Source organism: Mirounga leonina, unplaced genomic scaffold, assembly GCF_011800145.1.
Source record: "Mirounga leonina isolate KUSES-001 unplaced genomic scaffold, KU_Mleo_1.0 Mir_115, whole genome shotgun sequence".
Classification (NCBI taxonomy): Eukaryota; Metazoa; Chordata; class Mammalia; order Carnivora; family Phocidae; genus Mirounga; species Mirounga leonina.
This window is the reverse complement of record NW_023270268.1, coordinates 16,969,473-16,986,774: the sequence shown is the minus strand read 5'-3', so window position 1 is coordinate 16,986,774 and position 17,302 is coordinate 16,969,473. Positions and strand designations below refer to the sequence as shown.

Below are 17,302 nucleotides of genomic sequence, written 5' to 3'. Positions count from 1 at the left end.
ACCAGTTTATCGTCACTTAGCTTTATACATTACCGAGAATCGTTTTGCTCCGTAATTTCTGCACTATTGCCAATATTTTCTGTACAATAAAGTATCTATTATCATGTACCAGGTACCCTCGGGGTTGAGGCTCTCATGGAATACGTTTAAGAAAAGTGTGCAGCTACTTTTCCTCTTCAACATTTCATCTCTATAAAAATAAGACATTTGAACTTGAATCATTTTTCTTACAGCCACAGTAAAAATTAGAATGTACTCTTTTCACAGCTGAGGAACATTCCGTCGAGACTGACATTTTTCTTACATCTTTATGCTTGCCAATCTCTAGGTTTTCTCATGAGGGTTAGGGAGATTGGGCCACCTGCTCATCACAGTACTCATGTGCCAGTACCAGACACCTCAAGACAGGTAAAAAGTCAAGGCTCTCCAATTTTGTATTTGGCCACATATGAAGCTATGCTCAACTCAGGAGAATTCCAGAAAACTTTTTAATATTCAAGACTCCTACCTTTAGAGGCATGAACATTTTTTTGAAATGTAACTTTTTAGCAAGAAACTGATCCTCAACAGTTTGACTACAAGGAAAAAGCAAATATAAGACCTTTGTTCAGGATCTTAGTGCATTTTTAATAATGCACACAAATGTCCTACTGAGTTGCACAGGGTGAGAATCTGAGAATGTACTTTTCTTGTATGAAGAGTTGAGAACTCACTTTGCAGAACATCACAAAGAGTGAGAGTACACGAGCTGTGTCCTCTCCTCTGCCTCCTTTGGTGCTATCACAATGCTTGCACAAACGCTTAATAAACGGTCACTAAATTCAACTGGCGAGGTTATATGGACGTACCAAAAACTCTTGATTAACATATACTGTACAATCTAGTTACATAGTTTCAAAGACAGGAACAGATCTTTATTTAATGAGGTAGATAGAAATACTCAAAAGTAAACTCGAAACGTCCACACATGGATTTATAATGTATTTCTGAATATACGCAATAAATGTTTTCATAACTCTCGTCTATTCCAACAGTTTTCAGTGTTTAGCATACTTATTAAAGATTCTTATTTAGCCAAAGTAAACACTAAAATGATATAAGGCAAAATAATTCATTTTATTTCTTAAATGCCTATGTATTTACAATCATAAAAATGTTCATGCATTGTAACTTACGAGATACTATACTTTCACATTTATTAAAAATTAAAAATCTTAGGAAATCTAATTATTTATGAAGAAATTAATGGCTGATCAAAAAATGTCATATAACTATTATTAGCTTAAGATTATATCATAATCATGAATAGCATTTCATCATGAATACCTTCATTTTACTTTTAAAACTATACTTTTTAGTTTTTAGATTAAAATCTCAAATTGAGGCAATAAGACTTTACTTCAAATTACAGTCACATATGGAAGGGAGCTTTTAATTCAAGGTTTCATTATGGTCCATAGTATAAAGATATATTTTCATGAGGGGTACATGATGGATAGCCAGCAAAAGAAATATGCTAGCAGAGGGTAGTAAATTGCCAACTAAGCATGCACTGAACCAACAGACTACTTTAGAACATGGTAAGTCCTTGATTATTGCCAGCTTTTCTATAATGTTCAGGTTCTCAAAGGTCACTGAATTTTATAATTATCTCCAAACAATTTTCTTCATGGTCATTTAAGCTTTGTCTAAACAGCTGGGTATGTTGCCAAGCAACACCACCATCTCCTCTGCTTAATTTTGCTTCCAAAATAACTTCAGTGGCACCAGAAAAATCACGATAGGAGTGAAGAGTTTTATCTGTTGGAGGAAAAAAAAATAATTAACACTTTGCTTTTAGTAACTTAAAGAATATAAAGAAATAGTTTTGGAATACATAGTTTATACCTAACCTGTAGGTACAATCAACCCTTAAAAAAATAAATATAAATTATTCCTTATAGAGGAAGTATGTCCTTTGAAACAAAGAAATGGCTTTTCTTCATCCATTTGTGTTTCACAATAAAAACCACAAACAGTTCTATTAGAATGAGGTTATACAAGTTTTAATTTTATTTATTTATTTATTTTGGTGCAGTAGTATGAATGACTCTTGGGTATGAAAAGCTCAAATAAGTGCAATTATTTTTCAGAGTGTTAAATATACTCATCATGATTAATTCTTCAGTCAAATGCTTACCGCCTGACAGTTCTACTTGGGCTGTTTCAGATCGCAATTTCCACTGTATTGTTCCAGTCTGAAAGGTTTGACTACTTGTTCTAATGGAAATGCTATCTACTTTTAGGTCAACTGACCCACACTCAAACTTCCAGGAAATATAAGCGTAAGATGATCCTTCCCTTCGGGCTAAATATACCTACAAAGGAGGAGGAGAACAAAGAATTGTCACAAATAATAAAACAGTGCAGAAAACACATATAGTCAAAGTCTTACTGTCATAGGGTACTATACACAAACGATTATTAAAAACCTAATTTCTTCCCCACTGAGAAGATTTTTATTGTTAACATTTTGCATTTTATCAGCAATTTTTCCTATAGTGTATTTTGCTCTGGAAGAAAGATACTTGGATACAGGTGCCCCGATAAATATAGCGCTAAGGGGTAGATGCTAACCACATTTTAGTAAATCATATTTTCTTTTAAATTAGTTAAGTCCAGCTATTTAACATGAACTTTATGATGAGTCCTGCTGAAAATGAAGAATCCTCTTAAATGCAATTATTCTTTATCTTCTTTTCTAAGTCTGGATTTTTAGATAAGCTTTCCTAGAACGAGATGGGCCATCTACCTAAGTTAAGAAAATAACTCAGTCATTGTTAAGTAATGGTTTAAAATGTAGTATTCATGCTGTCTCTCTACATAGTATGCTCCCATTCTTTCACTATCAGTGACCCTTACCACTTTTAAATATATACTATTTAAGGCATCCAAGTTTACTGGCTGCTTCCAGCTCATCTCCTCTCATAGTTTCAAGTACATTCTTGAAGATGTGGACGTGAACACTGACATCCACAGCCTTGGTCTTTCACAGGTAACTCCATTCACCCAGGCCCAAGCCCCTAAAAATTTGACTCTTTAATCACTTATCCCTGATGCTCAAACTCACACAATAACTCATGCATTTCTTTGAAATAAATCTCAAAAAAACCCTTTCCTTATTTATACCACACTTACCACTATAGTCATGACTTTATGCTCATCTTTCTCCAACTGCCTAATTAATCTTTTTAAAAGCCCACATCCTTCCTATCATTTGCATGGTCTAGAATGTACAGCAAGTAACTGTCTTGAGCTTAAAATCCGAACTCTCAGCTTTCACAGTCCTTCAGAATTTCACACCATTGTGAACTGCCAATAATTCTTTACCCAAATGTAACTTGTATCAGGTGTATACTTAGTATGATCTTAACCAAATCATAAGTTTTCTGGGGGCACAGGCTCTGGATTCATATGGGTTTAATAAATAGTATTTAAGTATTAAAAGTTTGCATACACACATATTCTTTTAGAAACCTCTTACTTCTTGGGACAAATAGAAGTACCATATGATACATCTGCCATGGAAATGTCCTACTACCTGTTTTTAGTCATCAAGTAAAAAATCAATCACTGCTAGCATTCTATTGATAGTCTATTCTATTTCACAACCTATAGTTTTTCTTCCAGGTTAAATATGTCAGCTAATTTAATTGGAAAGTTTTTAGAATCAGTGAGCTGGAAGTTATCAACAACTAAAAACAATCACTCCTCACGGAAAATGATTTAAACTCTTTAGACTAGATTGCACTGGATGGCACACCTAGATGTATGGAAGTGCTGACTGCTCCACTCAAGTTTAGGGCAATCTCACTATAAACTCCTCTAATGCCCACATATTCCCACTGCAGTGTTTCTCCTACACCTGGGGCTGAGGACTGACCAGTGCCCCCTGGGAGTCACTGGTTCCATCTATCCTAAACTACTGGCCGTCTACGGATTACCTGTAATTTAATTACTACTTCAAAACCATGCCTAGTAAAGGGGATTAACTGGAAAAGATGAGCCAAACAGTAGGGTTATTGGAAGAAAGGTGGTTGGAAGAAACTAAAAGAACTGGGGAAAAGTAATCTTAAGACAAATACATTCAGATTTATATCTCAGTATATACTTTTTTACATCTTATATCTTTTTTAGAGTTCAGTAGTTTCAAATGATCCCCTCCCCCTAAAAGTGTGGGTATAAAATATGACAGATTGAAGTCAGGTTAATTTCAAATTCCTAGCTTACTCCCAGAATTGTCTTAGTTATACCACATGGGTCTGGGCCACAGCTGTGGTTTTAACTGTCATAAGAAGGTTTATAATAGCTGTTGAACATGTCTGAGACAATTGCTTGTTCTAAAATTTACATTTTTCAGTCGTAAAGGCATCAGTTTTTAAGACTCTAAAAAGTTAAAGGATAGGATAGAATTCATCATGGAATTCTTAAATGCTTAAATAAACATTCAAACACATTGTGAGCAAATAAAAGGTCTCTTAGGCTAAAGAAACAGTATATGGAAATAAAAGACTCTATTGATACTGAAAATTCATGTCATCTTTTTCTCACAATATATTGTCTGTACCATTTTAACCAACTAATTTTAACTCAGCATTTCTGGAGGTAGAAGCTATCAAGAATATGTATACTCAGTTTGATAACTGAAATGTGCCCAAACAGTAAGATTTATATAAATACCCAACTGTAGTCCTTTCTATGTGTAATAGCAACAGAACCAGTAATTATAATTTATTTAGGAGAAAAAAAGTACTTTATAAACTTTCAAATATTCAATTGTTTGGTCTAGAGAAAGAATTTTTTTTTTTTTTTTAAACTATTGGATGTTCCTTACTTCTTGGGTTATCTTAGACAAATTTTTGGCTGTCGGCTGTTTAATTCATCGGTGCCATTTACTGTGTGCAGTTCTATAGGCTTGCTCTTGCAGTTTCGGGGACTACCAAGAGCTACCTTACTTTAGCAGCAGGAAGAGTAAAATCAGAAGTCATGGAGTTTACCCCTACAGACTTGAAATCTATACAGCACCCCACCCCCTCCCTTTAGTGACCCATCCCTTCCCTTTTTTTGGCAACTGTAAGGCATACAGTGCAGGCAGATCACAACCTATGGGTGACAATGAGACCAGTCTGTGTATGGCTTAAGGTCTCAGCTATGCCATTAACAATGCACACAACGCAAACTTATCCTTTGGATTATGGCTGTGACCACAATTTTCAAGACTGAGAACAATATGCATATGAGCTTCTTTATGTTTTATGTTTTTCACATTCTACAGAAGATCCTTACTTAAAGATTTTCTGATTACTATATGCCAGGCTGTTCTGTCCACTGCTATGGTTTTCTGGAGGTTTGGTTTGTACTGCACTGTTGAAGCTGTTCTTTGCTCTGCTCTTAAAATGATTTTTCTGCTTAGCCTGTTAAGATTAACTCTAGTTAAAAAAAAAAAATTAACAAGTTTACTGTACAACAGACACTCTGCACATATTCCTACACATATCTAGCAGAACTGCATTTCAATAGATTTTAATTTTTTTTTTTAAAGATTTTATTTATTTATTTGAGACAGAGAGAATGAGAGACAGAGAGCATGAGAGGGAGGAAGGTCAGAGGGAGAAGCAGACTCCCTGCCGAGCAGGGAGCCCGATGCGGGACTCGATCCCGGGACTCCAGGATCATGACCTGAGCCGAAGGCAGTCGCTTAACCAACTGAGCCACCCAGGAGCCCCTAGATTTTAATTTAATGCTAGTAAATTGGTATTGCTCATGATTGTTTTTGGTTATTCCATTTTATCACTGAAATCAAACATAAATCACTGTCAGTCCCCACTGTATTTACATCTTTCCGTATTATGCTTATTTTTTCTATTTGTAGCCTCCGTAATTACCTCTGGATCATGAGTGTGATCATGTCCTTCCCTTGCCTGAAATCTTTCATGGTTTCCTATTACGTAACTGCAAGGTAATCAAAGTCCCTGGGACCTGACCACTGTTTGCCCCTCTAGTCTCATTTCCCACTCTTCTCCCCCGTATTTCCTACTACATACTCTTCCCTAAATATACCAGAAGTTTCTCACCCCAGTGCTTTTGCACATGCTATATCTCCTGCTCCCTTCTTCTACATCCTATCTCCACACTGAGAAACTCTCCCTCTGCCTCCTTCTCCAAAAGCCTATTCAGATATTACTTCTTCTGCAAGGTCATCATCTCTGACTCAAGAAGGGATAGTGGCTCTTCATTCTGTCTTCTTTCCCTTAGAGTCATATACAGATCCATATTCTTCTAGCACTTATCTCACTAATCTGAACAAGTGGTCCACATGTCTTTCTCCTCCAGTAGTCTATGCTCACCTTGAGGCTCGACTCCTAATTTATCATTACATCCTAAGGGCCAAGCACAATGTCTGACAATGCATGTTTACTGAATGACTAAATGAATCAATTCTTGACATAATGCCACACCCCAAAAAGTACTAAAGTGACTCGAGTGACAAAGATGACACTTTGCAAGAAGTACCTAAGGACATGCCAAGGGATAGTCTGAATGAAGACAGAGTATCTTTGACATTCTACACAGTCTGAGGGTGGTATAGAATTTATGCCATATGCATTCAAACATTCTTTCTTATATTCAGCAATCTTTACTAAACATTTATCAGGCACTATGCTAGACATATGCATACTGAGAGTACAAGTGAGTAAAAAAAGACAAAGCCTTTTCTTTGAGAATGCTTACAATTCTAGTAGGACAGAGACAAATAATCTATTCTTACACAAATTTGTTAAATAAATGTCATGAAGGAGAGGTACATGTACAGTGAATAAATAAAGGGGGAAATGGATCCAGTTAGCTGGGACTAGAGGGAGTGAGGCTTATACCAAGTTCCAAGCAAAGGAATAAGCGAATCTAACACAAAGGAAAGTAAAAGGGGTTCTGTACAGAAGGAAGAAGGGCAGTGCCGCTGCAATGTAGAGCAAGGGGGTAGCATGGTGCAAGGCAAGGCCAGAGAAGAAGGCAGAGGCCAGACTCAGAAGAGACTTGAGCTATTTCTTACCCTACGAGCACTCAGTAATGACTGGGGTTTGGAAAATGCTTTTCTGGCTTAACAGCATGGAAAACAACTGTGAGATGCAGGAAGACTAATTAGGAAGCTATTAACACTTTTATCAAGGTGTTATCATTTGCCTCCTAAAAGATATATTGGTCTTGATTCAGCTTTTTATATTCCTTCCAAATAAGACATCACTGAACAGTGTATTTGCCAAACAGTAACATTTAGTAAGTCTCCCTGTTCTTGGGAGGCTAACTCTTTGAGAGGGTAAGAATCTGTTCTAAATATCTGAGGGCAGGCTGCATGTGATCTGTCATGATTCCAGGCTGGAGGTTACTGAGGAAAGGTGTGGTGGGAAATAGGCTTCTTCTATTTAGTGGAGCTAGAGAATCCCTAATTGGGAACATGCTAATACAAAACTAAAAATATTGACTTAGGTGGAAAATTCAATGTTTCAATGGCAATATATTACTTCTGAGTTATTAGACTCTGTAAGTGTAATTAAGATTCTAATATTTTCTTCATATTATAACTCGAAACAGAGTCATTCAACTTCTAAGTGATGTCCTTTGTACACGTATATCAAGGCATAAACTTAAAATTGAGTGGGAGCCTGTTTTTTACTTAATGGCCTCTGCATCTCCTTTACATTATTTAACTCTTACTCATAAATATACCGTCTGGCCACAATGGTCTATTCAGAGAACTCCAAAACATGCCATGTACTGCATGCTTTTCCCCTACTGTTCCCTTGCTTTATGAACACCTACTCATCCTTCAGCGTCCAGCTCAAATGTCGCCTGCTCTGTGGAGCTTTCCCCAACTCCCACAGCCAGAGCTAATTACTCCCTCCTTGGTGTTTCCATAGCAATGTGTTGATATCCTTATTATAGCACTCTGCATCGTGGATAAGATGGCTGTTTATGCTTCAGCTTCCCCTGTTAGATTGTGAGGGCAGAAACCGTATCTTTATCTTTTTATCCATGTAGCTGAGAACAACGCCTGACATAACAGGCATTCAGTACATGTTTGCTGATGAACAAATGAGTAAGACAGAGAAGAAATATCCCATAGAATCGATCTGTTTCTCATCACACCACATCTTCTGCAGAAAGTCATTATTTTCTCCATTAACTTTCTCCATTAACACTGCTGGTGAGGAAGAAAGGCATACTCTTTCTTTAGTTCCACAAGGATAGCTTAGTCCTTGGATAAATAACATGTCTATCCTATCCTGCTTTCTGTTCCGAAGAATCTTTAGGCTAAGAATAGTCTTCCAGAGAAGTTCATCCTCTCTCATTAACTACATAATCAATTACAGATATACACATCTTAAAATTTTCAATTTGATCTTGCTCTATTTTTTATGTTCTTCAACTCAAGAAGAAAATTCCTAAACCTACAATTTTAATAATGTTGTAAGTTATTCTTAGTTTAATACAAAAAGATCACCAATATAAGCACCAAGGTAAATTTTAGAACCAAAACATACGACTGGAAAAGAAAAGGCAAGGATCTCATCTCTGTATGTCTTCTGTATTCTGATTAATGCCTAGAACAGTGATAAGCATAAACACTAGCAGCTGTTAACCCGTGACTTACTTCTAAAATCTAGCCAATATGTCTTACAAATGAGAAACTTCCCTTCCTACTCAAACTTTAAAGCTCCCTATAAGCTGATTAACTCCTATGAAAATCTATCAATAACATGGTTCGATCTACTGAGGTCATGTGAATAGTTCTGTGTTCACTTCTGGTGCGTATTTAAGGGGAGGTGAGTTTAAAGGCAAAGCTTCTTACCTGTAACAGATAACCTGTGCTGACAGTGCAGGTGGGTATAAGTAAACTACTATAGTCCTAGCATCCATTCCTTTATTCTTTAGGGCATGGAGAAGAAATAACCAATATAGCTGCTTAATCATCCACATTCTTATGAAATTAAAGTGTGTTAAATGGTTAGCTCTTGGGACTTTAGATTAAACGTTAGAGTCCCCAATAGCCTGCATTTAGTAGGTAATCAATAAGTACCTGTGAAGGAATTAAATAACACTATATTTTATATATTCAGGCAAAAACTAGTCATGAGTTGGTCGCACACTTATTTTCCCCATGAGTGAGTTAAGTTCAGCCTCTTTGATGAAAATGGATGCTTTCCTTGATACAAATGCACAAATTTCTTAGGGACTTTTGATTAAACAAATCTTGGAAGCAGGATTTTCTTTTACAGGTTTGAAGATCACTAAAATTTTGATATATTAGTTTTCACATTATACACTACTGAAATAATCTACATTTGTTTAAACAATGACAAAGTTTTTAAACAGTTTCATGCATGAAATTACCATGTTCCAGTCTGTTTCAACTTTTCTGAATATGGATTCCATTTTCCACACACCGTTCTCCCATCCAGAAATGGTCTGATTATTATTTGAAACTCGGACGTAACTATCTTTCACAACATTGTAACAAAGGTGGAGTTGTTTCAAAATCTTCTCATTTTCAGAGGGGATGAACAGGGTTTCTTTTCTCTTAAAAAGAAAGCAGAATTAGTTTTCAAAATAATGGAAGACTATATATGAGGAACTGCTATGTACAGTGGTAAGAGCTTCCTTCAACTTGAAAATGAAGAGTTGGTGCCATTAAAAATTTTGGAAAATATTTTATAGGTTAAGTAGGATTAGTATGATGTGGATATAGCACCAACAATTACTAAACAGAAAACGAGAAGTATAAACTACATATAGCTCTGATTTATATTTTTGTGATTTGTGTTCAACCTAAATTCACTTCTCTTTCTTCATTTCTACCACCAACATCTCCAAATTGGACTCCTATTGTCTCCTAAAGTTGACTCCCAGCTATCAACTCTTACCTCTCCTATCCATGCTCCACATGGTAATGAAAGTGATTTTCTAGATATTGGGATAAATTGGGATATGTCACTTTTTTGCTTAACGCACTCCAGTGACTTCCACTGTACTTAAACTCCAAACCTTTACCATGGCTACTAGGACTCTAAATGATCTATTCCCTACTTACTTTTCCAACCAATCTCATGTTACTCTTCCATTAGCTCCTCAAAAAGGTCCAGCTAGTTCTTGCCTCAGGACCTTGACACATGCTGTTCCCGCTGTCTGGAATGCTATTCTTTCCACTCTCCATATACTTGATTCTTTCTCATCCTTCTGGCCTGACCTTAAAGCCATTTCATTAGTATCATTTCCTGATACCCTAAGCTAGGAGAGTGCCTGGGACACATAGCTTGAAACAATTCTCCACATGTGTAAATTACTACAAAAGGTCATGCTTTACCTTAAAATTCCAGGAAAAACTTCTAGCCCAAAATAAATTCATGTTTGTTGTAATGTAAATCCCCAGAAATCCTGAAATCACTGCGTGAATCTAAAGTCTAGGAAAGATAATATATTTATCCTGTGTCTTTATGTGCCACTAACACAATGGCCCTTTTCTTTAAACATGGGCATAGTAGCATTTTGTTATAGGGGCTGCCCTGTGCTTTGCAGGTTGTCTTACCAGACATTGCCAAATATCCCCTGGAAGGCAAAAATCACCCACCACTGAGAACCACTGCTCTAGTCTGTGTCAATGTCTTGCCACAGTATTTGCTAATCAATCAAAAGAGTAGGCAATGCTTTTTTGTTAAACATTGGGTACTAGGTATTAAACAATATGAAAACTTCAAATGTACAAGAATCAATAAGAATATAAAACATCTTAGAAACAAAAAGTGTTTGTGTATATACATCACTGTCAGCATTATTAAAATAGTAACGCTAAATATATGAAAAAGATAATTCCCTAGTAGAACCTGTGAATATTACTGTCAAAAAGGTAAAGAAAAAAAGCAGCTTATTTTTATAAAATGATTTATAATTATGAATGATAACTTCAAAACAAGCATGTAACAAAACTTCCCAGTTCTTTTCTTCTTTATCAAAGATATTATAAGGTGCTGACAGAAGCCAAATGGAAACAAAATTTAAAAGTAGCATTATCTACTAATTTACAAAGGATAACTAATTACCAAAGGTAAAAGATACTTATGCTACTGAACATAATCATATATGCAACTGAATAATGGAGCAAGAATAACATTAATATTTCACAGAATCTTTTATTTTTTTAAGATTTTATTTATTTATTTAATAGAGAGGGCAAGCGAGTGGGGGGAGGAGCAGAGGGAGAGGGACAAGCATACTCTGTGCTGAGTGTGGAGCCTGATGTGGGGCTCAGTCTCATGACCCTGAGGTCATGACCTGAGCCGAAACCAAGAGTTGGATGCTCAACTGATTGAGCCAGCCAGGTGCCCCTCATAAAATCTTTTAAATCTAAGATTAAGATAAAACTTTTCTTTCTGGAAATAATATCACCAATGTTTCCTTCTTTTCCAAACGATTTCAAGGTGCAGTTCCAGAACTTTTTAGGACATTTTTCATTATTCAATTTACTTTTAAAACAAACATCTACTTCTAAAAAGGAAAATGCTTTTTTTTTTTTTTAAAGATTTTATTTATTTATTTGAAAGAGATAGCACGAGAGGGAAGAGGGTCAGAGGGAGAAGCAGACTCCCTGCTGAGCAGGGAGCACGATGTGGGACTTGATCCCGGGACTCCAGGATCATGACCTGAGCCGAACGAAGGCAGTCGCTTAACCAACTGAGCCACCCAGGCGCCCAGGAAAATGATGTTTTAAATCCATGTCTGTAATGGTCTCCAGTAATTGAGAAATTAAAAAAAAATTTCAAAAGAGAAGACAATCTGGGCATATGACCCAATTCATATTTTTAAAGTTTAATCAACTTACATGCCATACAAGAGGAAGCACATCCGTCCATAAAAAGAAAAAAGAATGAAGACCTAATATCGATGTTTTATTTAAATTGAACACAGCTGTGAATTAAATTAGCTCTTTTAAACTGGCTTCATTTAGATTTAAACTTGTAACTTGCACTGCATCAGCAGTGATTTGAATTATCTGTTGAATTTAGATCTTGTAATTCTGTGGCTGAACCAACACTTTCAACTGCCTCCTGAAGTAAATTAAAAAGCAAACAAAGTTTACTGGGGATGATTTGCCCACTTTGGACATATTCCTTTATTGGAGAAACGAGTTGCAACAATGGCAAATTTAGAAAAAGTAGATATAAAACCCTAATTTCTTTGGAATTTTGATATGATATCATGGTGGGTTATTTTCCTTCTAAGCATTTTTCATTACATATCTTCTTAGACATTTACATAAAACACTTTCTAGTGAGTGAACTTTAAGTTCCCTAAGCGCAAGGGACAGGTCTACTGTACTTTTTTAATGTCCATTACAGAGCACATTGCTTTTCACCTAGCCCCTAATATAGGCATATTTCCATTGTTCATTATTTAATTTTGGGACATTAATCAAGACATAAAGTCTTAATATAAATTTGACAATATAATAGTAATTACACCAGCAATGATATTTCTAGCCAATACCAGATATATATAGCAAATATATATGAAATAAACACTTTCATCCACTGGATTATCCAGATTCTATTATTTTTCCCACTGTACTTTATAAATTTATATATATATATATATATAAGTATACGTATTTATATATATTTTCATATATATTTAAATATATATATTTAAATATTATATATTTCATATATATTCATATATATATATTTTCATATATATATATGAGAAAAGGTAAACATGGCTCTAAAAACGTATTAAATCTTATTTTGAAAAACTTGAACAAGCATTTCCCAAAAGAGGATATCCAAAAATTTAAAGAACAGGCATTCAACTTCATTAGTCATCACCAAAATACAAAGTAAAATCACAATGTAATACTACTACATACCACCAGAGCTGCTAAAATGAAAAAGACAAAACCAACTACAGGTGAAGATGTGGAAAATTCGCATTCACTGCTGGTGAGAGTGTAAACTGGCCCAACCGCTTTGGAAAGCTGCTTGGCAGTATCCAACAAGGCTATCACCTAGCAATTCCACTCCTAGGTATATACCTAACTCAAATGCATAAAGACATTCACCTAAAGCATGTATATAAATGTCCACAGCAGTACGATTTTTAACAGTCAAAACCTAGCAACAGCCCAAATACCTATCAATGGTGGCATGGATAAATTGCATTTATAAAATGGAATATTATACAGCAATGAGAATAAATGTGCCATAAACATGCAGCAGCAAGTCTGAATTTCACAAAATAATATTGAGAAAAAAAGTATTCACAAGAGTACGTATGTTACAATTCCATTTACATAAAGCACAGTAACAGGCAAAACTAATCTATGATGTTAGAAACCAGGATAATGGTTATTCTTAGTGGTGGCAGAAGTGACTGGAAGGGAACTCATGGTTGTTCCTCAGATTCTGGTGGTCTATTTCTCACTCTGGTTGGTGGTTACATGGGTGCTCAATTTGTGAAAATTTGTTAAGCTGTACACTTATAATTTGTATATTTTTCTGTATGTACTTCAGTAATAGTTACACTACACTGAAAATTTACATAGGAAAATCCTATTTTAACATGCCTTGCTAACTCCTGCATGTGAATATACTATGTCAATCAATTATTGGTTCTTTCACATGTTTATGTTTTTTAATAATTACTCTAAAAAGTTCATTGAAAGGTCATGGCCTGGGGCGCCTGGGTGGCTCAGTCAGTTAAGCATCTGCCTTTGGCTCAGGTCATGATCTCAGGGTCCTGGGACCGAGCCCCACATCGGCCTCTTTGCTCAGCAGGGAGTCTGCTTCTCCCTCTCCCTCTCCCTGCAGCTCCCCTTGCTTATGCTCTCTGTCAAATGAATAAATAAGATCTTAAAAAAAAAAAAAAAAAAAAAGAAAGAAAGGTCATGGCCATTGCATTTTTCTGTAAGCAAAGAGCACAGTATTGGAAACAGTCAAGTGAGAAGATTATCATGCTATAATGAATTAAATACCTCTAGACCCATTTCACCTCGGGCTACTCTCCAAGCCACTGACCCAGATATTCTTCCACCAAGTTCTCCAGGTTTAGGGGTTTTGGGAGATATAAATTCAACAAGCTCCACAATTATCCTCTGGAGAAGTTCTTTTCTTCTGTTTTCTGACAAAGATATTTGCCTCTGAAATTCATGTTTTTAAAAAAGTCATTAAGATGAGGGAAATGTAGAGGTCCACCTCTAAGGAGGAATATACATAAAACATTTGTATCTTAATGGGATCTTGAAAGATATAACCAACTTTTTGTTCACACATAGTTATTTGGAAAATAAGACACTGTGGAAAACTTAAATTTTACAAATTTTATGTAATTTTATGTAAAGAAATAATTTGACATCCATATCCAACTCTTCTTTACTGTCCTAGATTTTAAAATGGAGGTAGCAACTTCTGCTTCCAGCTATGACAGACTAGCTTGTGCCAGACCAACTGTCCTACCAAGAAAAGGTACAAAAGCTGGGCAAAACATCACATGCAGACACACACGTACAAACGCCTATTTAAATACAACAGAAAGCTACCAAGGTAACCAGAGCTAAAGAAGCTAAGATCCCAAGGAAAGAAATGAATTGTGGTGAACTGAAAATACACCTCTTTCCCTTCCAGGCATTTGCCAATTATTAACTGGTATGAGCAAAAGAGAGTGAGAAAACAACCACGAAATGATGGCTCACGTGCAGAAGAACACAGCAGAATTTTTACAGAATCACAGTACTGTGGAGTAAATAGGCTGGAGTTCAAAGCCTTTCAAGGTGAGAGGCTCTAGTAAATACTCCAGATTTTCAGGTTAGGCTCTCTGAAGGGCTGCACATTAGAAGGTGAAATTCCAAACAGACGGAAAGAAACTTCACCTTGAAACTCAATCACTGGGTTAAGTGGATCTGCCCTATTCTAACTGCTTGCCAGAAGCAAAATTAGTGGTTTGGCTTTTAAATTGTAAAAAAAAACCCACACATGTATAATAGTAAAAAATTTCAATACTACCAAAGGGATATAAAATAAAAACTGAATCTTCCTTTTTCAACCTCTAGTTCCTCTCTTCAGAAGTAGTCACTGTTAACAATTTCCTGTGCCTTGTTTTCAAAAATTTCCATCCTTGGAGAAATGTGTGTAATTATATTCAAGACACAATTTCTTTGAAAAATAAAAACATACTTTTTATGTCTAGTATTACATACACTGAAATTCTGTTTCACTAAACTTTGGAAAGAGATGTTATGACAATTGAATATGCAAAAAAGCCACATATTTAAAATAAGTCTCAAAATTTTCAATGAACAAAAAAACATTTTAACATATTAGAATATTTTTGCTTGCAAAATAATGCTACTACTTTCAGAATTTCAATGGGTTAAAAACTGGCCTTTCCTGATTATATAAAAAACTTCAAATGTCCTTTCAAAAATGCCGAATGCTCGTACCTGTTTATTAAGTCCATTAATAGTTTCTCGAAGTAATTCTTCTTTAACCTCAGTTCTTCTGGAGATTACCTCATCATGTTTACAAGAATATCGCCAAGTGACATCAACCACCTCAAATTACAGAATACAGTATTTAACAAGAATACAACCATCAACCTTTTGCTAACCACCTAGAATGTATGTAATTCTTAGATTTTTAAAATGCTATCTTTTGTTTAATTTGTTAAATTTTAAAACCTATGAAAAAAAGTAAAAAAGAATATACTTTTTATTCATTTTCTACAGGTACACTTTCAGGAAATCCTGTGACAAAATGAGATTTCCAGAACATTTAGCTTTTAAAAACTTATTTACAAAGTTGATTACATAAAATTAAACAAATAAAACCTTGTTCCATTTTTATTATATTAAATTTATATTAAAGAACTAATTTTTGACAAAGGTACAAAGACAATTCAATGGAAAAAAGACAACCTTTTCAACAAATGATGCTAGAACAATTTGTTATCCAAATGGAAAATAATGAATTTCAACCCACACAGTGGACTATATACAAAAATTAACTCAAAATGGATGATAGAACCCAATGTAAAACTGAAAGTATAAAACTTTTAAAACACAGGATAAAATCACTGTGGCTTGGGCAAGGCAAAAATTTCTTAGATACATCAAAAAGTACAACCCATTATTTCACATCTATACAAATACTGAATCATTCATTATGTTGTACATGTGCAACTCTGTCTGCTATACCTCATTTAAAAAAGAAAAAAAGCACAATCCCTAAAGAACAAATTGATTAACTGAACATTATCAATTTTGTCTCTAAAAGTCACTGACAGAATGAAAAGATACACCACTGACAAGGAGAAAATCTTTGCAAAGCATTTATCTGAAAAATGACTTGTATGCAGAATATATGAAGAATTCTCAAAACTCAACAATAAGAAAATGAACAACCCAATTTTAAAAAAATGGGCAAAGAGGACTATGCATGGCAAATAAGCAATAAGAAGATACTCAGTATCATTTGTCATCAGGGAAATGCAAATGAAAACCACAATGAGATACCACCTCATATCTATTAAAAGGGCTAAAATTAAAACAAAAACAGATAACCATACTAAGTGTTAGCAAGGATACAGAGAAACTGGAAACTCTCACATACTGCTGGTGAGAATGTAAAATGGCACATGACTTTGGAAGAGAGTTTAGCAGTTTCTTAAAAAGTTAAACATACACCTACCATATGATCCAGTCATTCCACTTCTAGGCATTTACCAAAGAGAAAAGATAGCATATGGAGATATAAAGACTTGTGTGTAAGTGTTTACAGCAGCTTTATTTGAAATAGTAAAAAAACTGGGAATTACCCAAATGCCCATCAACAGGTGAATGGATAAACAAACTATGGTACATGCATACAATGGAATACTCAGCAATAAAAACAATAAATTATTTTTTAAAGGATTTTTAAAAATTTATTTGAGAGAAAGTGGAGTGAGCAAGAGAGAACACGAGTGGGGGAGGGGAAGGGAAGACGGAGAGGGAGAGGGAGAAGCAGGCTCCCCGCTAAGCAGGAAGCCTGACATGGGGCTCGATCCCAGGACCCTGAGATCATGACCTGACCTGAAAGCAGATGCTTAACCAACTGAGCCACCCAGGTGCCCCAAAATAATAAATTATTGATATGTAAGAACAACATGGATGAATCTCAAAATAATTATGCTGAGTAAAAAAAAACCAGACCACGCTCACCAAAAAGAACATACACTGTAT

General features: G+C 35.3%; 1 protein-coding gene across 4 annotated transcripts in view; it reads right to left on the bottom strand.

Moving 5' to 3' along the window:
• Nucleotides 1–637: 637 nt before the first annotated feature.
• Nucleotides 638–17,302, bottom strand: part of NGLY1 (N-glycanase 1) — a 57,321-nt gene continuing 40,656 nt past the window's right edge. For 2 of the 4 annotated variants that reach the window (XM_034993554.1, XM_034993572.1), the window contains 5 exons: nucleotides 15,524–15,634; nucleotides 14,060–14,224; nucleotides 9,430–9,615; nucleotides 2,180–2,357; nucleotides 638–1,800 (listed from right to left, as the gene is read on the bottom strand). In XM_034993554.1, coding sequence (XP_034849445.1) covers nucleotides 1,625–1,800; nucleotides 2,180–2,357; nucleotides 9,430–9,615; nucleotides 14,060–14,224; nucleotides 15,524–15,634 — 816 coding nt within the window. In that variant the 3' untranslated portion in view covers nucleotides 638–1,624. The remainder of the gene's footprint in view (nucleotides 1,801–2,179; nucleotides 2,358–9,429; nucleotides 9,616–14,059; nucleotides 14,225–15,523; nucleotides 15,635–17,302) is intronic. The other 2 variants (XM_034993563.1, XM_034993580.1) reach the window with 2 other exon arrangements.